The 9860-nt window shown below is 43.5% G+C and overlaps 1 protein-coding gene across 3 annotated transcripts in view; it reads right to left on the reverse strand.

Annotated features, from left to right (window-relative positions):
* LAPTM4B (lysosomal protein transmembrane 4 beta) overlaps positions 1-9860 on the reverse strand; it is an 85157-nt gene that overhangs the window by 6144 nt on the left and 69153 nt on the right. Inside the window, exon 7 of one of the 3 annotated variants that reach the window (XM_011952742.1) lies at positions 1016-1019. The exons of the other annotated variants lie outside the window; for them this stretch is intronic. Coding sequence (XP_011808132.1) covers positions 1016-1019 — 4 coding nt within the window. The remainder of the gene's footprint in view (positions 1-1015; positions 1020-9860) is intronic. 3 annotated transcript variants of the gene reach the window in all.

Here is a 9860-nt window from a genome sequence, read left to right on the forward strand (position 1 = left end):
GGCCAAAAACATTGGCATTACTGGTGAGCTTGTTAGAAATTCACAAAATTAGCTGAGCACAGTGTCTCCACCTATAATCCCAACACTTTAGGAGGCCAGAGGGGACAGATCACCTGAGGTAGAGAGTTCAAGACCAGCCTGACCAACATGGAGAAACCCCGTTTCTACTAAAAATACAAAATTAGCCAAGCGTGGTGGCACATGCCTGTAATCCCAGCTACTTGGGAGGCTGACACAGGAGGATTGTTTGAACCCGGGAAGTGGCAGTTGTAGTGAGCTGAGATCATGCCACTGCACTCCAGCTTGGGCAACAAGTACGAAACTCCATCCAAAAAAAAAATGAAGGGAGGGAGGGAGGGAGGAAGGAAGGAAGGAAAATATTTGGATACTAAGGTTAGAACTGGACTTTTACTGTAATATTAGTTAAGTCACTAAAGGCTTCTTTGGAATTCTACAGTTGCTAGCATTACATTCCCAAAAGTATGAAGTATAAATTACACAAGGGTCTTCAGACATTCATAAAAATATATCACAAAATGTTAAAAGATATGATTGTGCTGGTGTGGTGGCTCACACCTGTAACTCCAACACTTTTGGAAGCCAAAGCAGGAGGACTGCTTGAGTTCAGGAGTTCCAGAACAGTGTGGACAACATAGCAAGACCCTGTCTCTACAAAAAATACAAAAATTAGCCTTAGGAGGCTGAGGTGGGAGGACTGTTTGAGCCCAAGGGGTTGAGGTTGCAGTGAACCATGATCGCACCACTGCACTCCAACCTAGGTGACAGAGTAAGACCCTGTCAAGGGCGGAAGGAAGGAAGGAAGCAAGGATGGAAGGATGGAAGGAGGGAAGGAAGGAGGGAGGGAAGGAAGGCGGGCAGAAGATAGTAGATCGAACCCACACTCGTAAGGGTTGGATTTTTCTATATAAGTGTTGAGTTGTGGTGGTCAAAATGTAATAGTTACGAGTAGTAGGGCTAGTAGGGTGTTGATTGTTAAGGCTAATGTTAGGCTAATTACTCTTTCGAATGCTGTCGAAACTAGCTGATTGGAACTCAACGGTACTATTTATACTAAAAGAGTAAGATCCTCATCAGTAGATAGAAATGTATAGGAATAATCACACTACATCTACAAAATGTCAATATCAGGCAGCGGTTTTGAAGCCAAAATGGTGGTTGGATGTAAAGTGATAAAATAATTGGCGGATAAGGCAGATAAGGAATGTTGATCCAATGATAACATGAAATCCGTGAAAGCCTGTGGCTATAAAAAATGTTGAACCATAAACTCCATTGGAAATAGTAAAGGGTGCTTCAAAGTATTCTGAGATTTGTAGGAGGGTGCAGTAGATACCTAGTAAAATTGTAGTAAGTTGTGCTTGAATTGTTTGTTTTCGATTAAACTGTGATAAGCTCAAGTAATTGAAACTCCTGATGCGAGCAATATGGACGTGTTTAAGAGTGGTACTTCTAGGGGGTTTAGAGGAGTAACGCCTGTTGAGGGTCAATGTCCTCCTGGTTGTGGAGTGGGGGCTAGGCTACAGTGATAAAATGCTCAGAAGAATCCAGCGAAGAAGATTTCTGAGATGATAAATAAAATTATTCCGTAGCGGAGGCCTTTTTGGACAGGTGTTGTGTGATGGCCTTGGTACGTACTTTCTTGGACAATGTCACATCTTCATTGGTATATGGTCAGTGTGTTAGTTAGTAGGCCTAGTGTTAGTAGGGTGGTAGAGTAGAAGTGAAATCACACGGCCAAGCCGGATGTTATCAGGAGGGCTGAGAGGGCCCCTGTTAGTGGTCAGGGGCTGGGTTTAACTATGTGGTAGGCGTGCGATTCGTGGGTCGTTAGGTATTGTCACGTAAGTAGAGGCTTAGTAAGAATGTAAAAACATAGGCTTGAATTAGGGCAACGGCGATCTCCAGGGTGGTTAGTAGGATTAGGATTATAAAGATAATTGAAGTTGTGGGCAGATTAATGGTTGACAGTGTTAGTGTGGCAGTTCCAATCAAGTGTATGAGTAGGTGGCCTGCTGTGATACCGGCAGTTAGGTGTACAGCCAGGGATATTGGTTGGATAAACAGGCTAATGGTTTCAATGATTACTAGTATAGGGATAAGGGGTATGGGTGTACCTTGTGGTAAAAAGTGAGCTAAAGAGTTTTTAGTTTTAAAGCCAAGGCCTGTAATTACTGTTTGTTCATACAGGGATTGCTATGGCTAGATTTATGGATAATTGGGTAGCTGGTGTAAATGAATGGGGTGAGAGTCTGAGGAGGTTTGTTGTGGTAATAAAGATAACTAGAGATGTTAGTATAAGGGATCAGGTTCGTCCTTTGACATTATGAATTATCATTATTTGTTTTAGGGTAAGTTGAATTAGTCATTGCTGAGTAGTGATTAGTCGGTTACTGATAAGGTGTTTGGAAGTTGGAATTAGTAGGGAGGGGAATTAAAATGATTGGTACTACAGCACATAGATCTCAAATTGTCCAGGCAATAAATGGGGTAAGTAGATTTTTGTTCATTTTGATTCTCAAGGGCTGTCATGACTTTGTATATCAATTATTTTTGGTGAGGAAGGTAGATGATAATTTGTGCTTAATAGTTTTAGTTGAATGGTGAGGAATAGTGTAAAGAGCATGGATACAATAATAGCAGGTCATGTGAAGGATACCTAGTTGAGGCATCTCACTGCAGAGAGATATTATTTCTCTCGTTCTTTAACTTAAAAGGTTAATGCTGGGGCAGCTGTACAGTGGATCTGTGGAGAGAGTTCACAGTGGGCTTATAGAGTGAAGGTGCAATAGACATATGGGATGAAGGTACAGTAGATTTATAGCATGAATACAGGCCCTATTTCGAAGATTTTTAGTGGAATTAGTTCTAGAACAATAGGTATAAAACTATGGTTGGCTCCACAGATTTCTGAGCACTGTCCATAGTAGATGCCTGGCCATATAGCTGATAAAGCAGCAGAGAAAATGGGGGGGAAGAGTGAGAGTTACATCCGATTCAAAAGGCATCTCACACTGATATTCAGCAACTAGCAAAGCAGACTATTATTTTTAAATATGAAGGTAAGTACAGAAGAAATGAGTGAAAGAGTTGAGAGTGTTTTCTGCTGGGGTGAAAAAGTAGAGGATGGGGGAGGGAGTGATGGGACGATTAAAAAACAAACCTTTTGATTCTGATTGTTAGGGATATGTGTGCAATATGGTGTTAAAAGTAACATTTTAAAAATAAAAAGATAATCATGGCAGTCAAAAATGGAAAGAGGAAGTCAGTCATCATGGGGAAGCTTTCAGCCTGAGGATGTGGGCAGGCGAAGACTACCCATTCCTTCGGCCTTCCCAGTTGGCAGGTGAGTTTTAAGCTTTTACCTACAAGCTTCTGCAAGGGCCTGGGAAACAACGCAACTTGTCAAAGAGGCGACTTTCAACACAAGGAAGGGCAGTAGGGCCTGAACACGTGCAGTATAGACCCTAAGTAAACCAAGGGGGAGTACCGTGCTGTTCGAAGTCATTTCCTTGGAGCTGACATGTTTGCAGACAGAAGTCTTCCGGTCCTGTGAAACCCCACCTCCACATTGAGACGTAATCTAGAAGCAAGCACCCAAAACCCCAATGGAAACCAGAGAACTAGCATGCCAGCTGTTTCAGGATGGTGGGAACATGTTAATACCAATGAATTCCATGAGCATGAGCTCACTGCTGAACTTCTTTGGTTGAGAAATGAGTTATAATATTAGAACAGCATTGGCTAGATGCAGAAGCTCACACCTGTAATCCCAGCACTTTGGGAGGCCAAGGCAGGCAGATGGTTTGAACCCAGGAGTTCGGGACCAGCCTAGCCAATGTAGCAAGATCCCATCTCAACAATAACAAAAAAGAAAAATTAGCTGGGTGTGGTGGTATGTGCATGTAATCCCAGCTACTTGGGAGACTGGGGTGGGAGGATCACTTGAGCCCTGGAGGGTTGAGGCTGCAGTGAGCCATGATCATGCCACTGCACTCCAGCCGGTATGACAGAGACCCCCTCTCCCCATCCCGCGCCACCCCCCCACAAAAATCATCATGCAAAATAAGACAACTGAGTGTTAAAACCACCCAGAAATAAGGCAAAATGGAAATTTATTGGGTTATAAGGTTTTTATTTCTACATACACAGATAGACAAAAAGGGAAAGAGGAGAAGGTGTCAGTTTCTTTTCTGGTAGTAAACTAAAATAGGAATTCATAGAATGGATCTTTGTATAAATGACAGCAGGTAATACTGTATATAAATAACAGCTTCAGCTACTATTCAAGACTTTAGCAACTGTTTTGTAAGCTATTTATTTATTTATTTATTTGAGATGGAGTTTCGCTCGTTGCCCAGGCTGGAGTGCAATGGCGCAATCTTGGCTCACTACAGCCTCCGCCTTCTGAGTTCAAGACATTCTCCTGCCTCGGCCTCCCAAGCAGTTGGAATTACATGCGCCCGCCACCATGCCAGGCTAATTTTTGTATTTCTAGTACAGACAGAGTTTCACCATGTTGGCCAGGCTGGTCTCAAACTCCTGACCTCAGGTCATCTGCCCACTTTAGCCTCCCAAAGTGCTGGGATTACAGGTGTGAGCCACTGCGCCGGCCAGCAGATGATTTATTTTCCACTATAGTTTAATAAATACAAGTTTTGGGTTTTTTGTTGTTGTTGTTTTGTTTTTTGTGGGTTTTTTTGAAATGGAGTCTCACTCTGTTGCCAGGCTGGAGTCCAGTAGCGCAAATCTCGGCTCACTGCAATCTCTGCCCCCCAGGTTCAAGTGACTCCCTTGTCTCAGCCTCCTGAGTAGCTGGGACTATAAGCGCACACCACCATGGCCAGCTAATTTTTTGTATTTTAGTAGAGACAGGGTTTCACCATGTTGGCCAGGATGGTCTCGATCTCCTGACATCATGATCTGCCCGCTGCAGCCTCCCGAAGTGCTGGGATTACAGGCGTGAGCCACAGCGCCTGGCCAAATATAAATTTTGATTTAGATATTACGTAAGGGCCAGGCGCGGTGGCTCACACCTGTAATCCTAACACTTTGGGAGGCCGAGCCAGGTGAATTACTTGAGGTCAAAAGTTAGAGACCAGCCTGGCCAAGATGGTGAAACCTCATCTCTAAATACAAAATATAAAATTTAGCCGGGTGTGGTGGCATATACCTGTAGTCCCAGCTACTGAGAAGGCTGAGGCATGGGAATTGCTTGAACCCAGGAGGTGGAGGTTGCAGTGAGTCAAGATCGCACCACCACACTCCAGCCTGTGTGAGAGAGCGAGACTCTATCTTTAAAAAAAAAAAAAAAAAAATTATATAAGGGAGCACTAAAACATTTGCAGGAAAAAGATACCCTTACAAAAACCCCAAAGATTAGGCCGGGTGCAGTGGCTCATGCCTATAATCCCAGCACTTTGGGAGGCCAAGGCGGGCAGATCACAAGGTAAGGAGTTAGAAACCAGCCTGGCCAATATGCTGAATCTGTCTCTACTAAAAACACAAAAATTAGCCGAGTGTGGTGGCGAGCGCCTGTAGTCCCAGCTACTCGGGAGGCTGAGGCAGGAGAAATGCTTGAACCAAGGAGGCAGAGCTTATAGTGAGCTGAGATCGCACCACTGCACTCCAGCCTGGGCAACAGAGCAAGACTCAAAACAACAACAACAAAAAACAAAGACTAGGTATTCCTGTTTGCTGACCCTCTTGCAGGAGGGAATAGTTCAATTCAGATCTATCCAAGCCAAAATCAGGGGCTACTGAACAATCTGGAATGTTTCAGATAACTGTCCTATAGTTGCCTAGAAAACTCAGCCTACATTTCTAGTAAGGCTGGGGTTGGTAAACTATGTGGGCCAAATAGGGCCTGTCACCGATTTACTGTATGGCCTGGGAGCTAAGAACTTTTTAAATGTCATTTCATGGTTGAAGGAAAAAAAATTCAAAAGAAAAATGTTTTGTGACATGTGAAAATCATTTAAATTCAAAATTCAGTGTCCCTAAGTAAAGCTTTATCGGGACCTAGCCACATTCATTCACGTATACTGTCTACAGCTGCTTTTCAGCTTCATCAGCAAAGTCGAACCAAAGCCTGAAATATTTACTGTCTAGCCCTTTACAGAAAAAGTTTGCCTTTGCCACTAAGGAAAAGCACTGCCCTCAATTGTGACCTTGGAAGATGTGATGTCAGACGAGAAAGTACAGTCCCTAAGCAATCTCATTTTTTTTTTTTTTGAGACGGAGTTTCGCTCTTTTTGCCCAGGCTGGAGAGCAATGGCGTGATCTCAGCTCACCGCAACCTCCGCCTCCTGAGTTCAAGTGATTCTCCTGCCTCAGCCTCTCGAGTAGCGGGATTACAGGTATGCGCCACCATGCGTGGCTAATTTTTGTAGTTTTAGTAGAGACAGGGTTTCTCCGTGTTGGTCAGGCTGGTCTTGAACTCCCGACCTCAGGTGATCCACCTGCCTCGGCCTCCCTAAGTGCTGGGATTACAGGCGTGAGCCACCGCGCCCAGCCAGCAATCTCATTATTTAAGGGCACTTAAGTCTTCCAAAGGTCCATTCCAATTACTCCCAAGTAGCCAAAATATGTTTTCTTTTCCACCATGTAAAACCAATCGCCTATAATGCATCTTGTTTAAAATATGCAGTGTTTACATCAAATATTTATCTTATATTGGTCACACCACATTTGCCTGTTGTGATGTGAGATTCCTTTACTTAAGCCAAACAGGAAAGGGGAGATAAGTGAATTATGAACCTCTGTGAGTAACTGGAATAACCATGTGGGCATTCACATCACAAGTATTTTCAATTGGGTCCGAAAATTATAAAATACCAATACAGTTATAAATAATTATAATACAATTATAAAATACCAATACCAAACTGAAAGTTAAAATGGTTCTACACACTTAAGTATTTATAATAGTTAAGCAAATACTGGATATTTAAATATTGAGGAAATGGAATAAGCAGTGTGCTATCACCTCGGTAACCCTATCAAAGACATCTCAGCAGCTGCCTCTCCATGTTCCCGAAGCCTGAATGTGCTACGCCACCTACTGTACACATCTCCTTCATGACAACAACCGTTCCGGGGGCTCCAATCCCACCACGCCCAGCTGCTGCTGCAGAACGTGGGCTGGAAAAGGAGGGATGCAGGGACTGCTCATAACCTTGGATCTCAGATTCCCATTTCACCTGCCTCCACCAGCCCACGTCCTTCCCTGCCACCTCCCTTGCAATAATGGAAAGGGAAATACATTCCCAGAAACCTTTCCTAAAATGTAAAAATATAAAATTCCATGCCTCATTTGTCCCTAGAGTAAAATCAATACGGACTCTGAGGCAAGTTGTGTGTGTGTGTTTTATAGTAAAATGGTTCACAACGAAAACTAGGTTGGTTTGAAGCTTTCGGAACTTTCGGTTTCAAATATCCATGGGTTGATCTGACTGCTCTAGACATCCTCTCGAACACACTCTGAGATCCCCCAGAAGCAAAGCCTCCTAAAGTTTACAAGTGCTTGTATAGTTTTCTCGAATGTTGCTCTGGGATGAAATAACTGGAAAGTTATATGGCTCAGAAATAATTTCCAGCAGACCAGGACATTTAAAATTTTATTGTTGGAAGAATATTATGCAGAAGGAAAGAAATAGGAGCCGAGTTAATGTCACATACTGTCAGATTGAACCTCAGAATTACAGCCAAGGAAAAGGTTTTGGGAGAAAAATCTCAGGAGCATGTAGTCCAATCTCACCCATGATGCTCTGATATTGGAGCCAACAGGTAAGTCTATCTGAAGCTGTGTCCGCGTATGACAACATCGGGAGAATGCAGAGACTGGGTTATGGGAAGGAGGACTGTGTAGCACAACTATATAGATAAGGCAGCTGCCCTGGTATGCAAAATTTACTTTTAACCTTTCTTTTTCTTCCACCTCTTTTCTATGAGTCACCCACCCCTCCCTTCCACTGTGTGAAAAGGTATAAACTAGCAAACAAACAACAAACCAGAAAATCCCACTGGTTTTAAAGTTTGTGACTGTACTCGAGAAGAACTGTCTGAATGAAAAGGTGTCCACGTTTCACTCCTCATCCTGGGCAATACAGCCAGACACTGCGGTGAGAATACATGGCCCCAGCTGCCATCCCAACTGGACAACAGTTAGGAGGAGGTGAGTGGGTCAGAACAGCCTGCAGCCAAGCTGATCGGGTTGTAGTCCCCCTCCTGCCACTCAACTAGCAGGTTGACCTTGGGAGTTACCCTCTTGGTGCCTCAGTTTCCTCTTTTACAACACAGGAACTAATAGGACCTAGTACATGAAGGACTCTTGTGTGATTGAGTTAATCTATGTAAAGCACTCAGCACAAGGCCTGGTGGGCAGCAACTGCCACATGTCTGCGGAGAAACCTATGATACAAACCCTAAAGTAGGGAGATGTGAGAGATGCAGAGAGGAGTACAGCATCAATGCAGTCACTCAACCCTCACCGGATGGCACCGGGGGGCACACTGTTGAGGAGATGAGGGCATCAAAAGATGGCTGGGCCAGATGATGTTCAAGGTGCTACCCTACCCTGCAAGTGCGTGATTGTATATGTTACATTAAGTGATAGTCACATACAAGAGAGCTCCTGTCATGCCAGTTCCCTCAATGATCTACTTTTAACTACCTCCGACAGTTCTCCCATCTGCCTGCCTCACTCCTGGCACTCCTGCCCTGGGCCAGACCTTCACTGCCTCTGACCCTGCCTCTGGAAATAGTCTCCTAGTGTTCTCTCAGCTTATTTGGGAGTTTACCAAATCTATTCCATAGCAACCTGTCACTTTTGTTTTGGGCTTTTAAAATCAAAGGAAAAGAAAATGCTTGGAGAGATTATATAAATTACTAAATTATAAGGGAAAAGTGATACCTAAAATTGAGATATTAGTAATAAGATCTCTCTTCTAAACTTAGTAGGCAAGGAAGTTGAAAGCCAATAATGACAGGCTAGAGTTTCAAATTCTTCCAGTCCGATTCCTGAAGAATCTTCTTTCTCTCCCCCTCTCCCATCACTGTCCCCGGGGCCCTCTGGTTCATTTACGCAGATGACAGTGGTAAAAACTCTGTTTTGTTGTGAGCCGCTTTTAATGTACCTGAATGTAGTGTGCACAGGATTGAAAGGGATGCTAAATTAACAGCCAACGTAGTAACTACTCTTAGGCAAAGCCTTCTTCAAACCATTTTGGAAAGTTAATTACGACTTTTGGGGAAAAAAAAAAAAAAAAAACCAGAACTCTTTATGCAGTCAAGAACTTGTTTCTAACCATATCCAAACTATACTAGGAAGTAATAACCTGCTTTTAAAAGTGGCAGGAGTGCTTTGGGTGGCTGAGGTAGGGGGAATCACCTGAGGTCAGGAGTTTGAGACCAGCTGGACAACGTGGTAAAACCCTGTCTCTAATAAACACAAAAATTAGCCAGGCACGGTGGCATGTGCCTATAGTCCCAGCTACTCAGGAAGCTGAGACAGGAGAATAATGTGAACCTGGGAAGCAGAGACTGCGGTGAGCCAAGATTGCACCAATGCACTCCAGCCTGGGCGACACAGTGAGACTCTGTCTCAAAAAAAAAAAAGAAGTGGCAGGAGGAAAACATCAAATTTTTCATGCACAATTTTTAAAGTCATTACAACCACTACTAAATCTGGCTCTACTCCCATTCCCCTAGGCAATACCTTGTTTTGTGGTTTTTTGACAACCTAAGGTCAGTCTTAATTAGTCTCAGGTGCCTCAAAGATAGTTTATTAAGAAAAGGATACTGGGAAGATAATCTGGCCTTTGCCCCAGTCACCACTCACC

Source organism: Colobus angolensis, unplaced genomic scaffold (assembly GCF_000951035.1).
Source record: "Colobus angolensis palliatus isolate OR3802 unplaced genomic scaffold, Cang.pa_1.0 Scaffold349, whole genome shotgun sequence".
NCBI classification, from domain to species: domain Eukaryota; kingdom Metazoa; phylum Chordata; class Mammalia; order Primates; family Cercopithecidae; genus Colobus; species Colobus angolensis.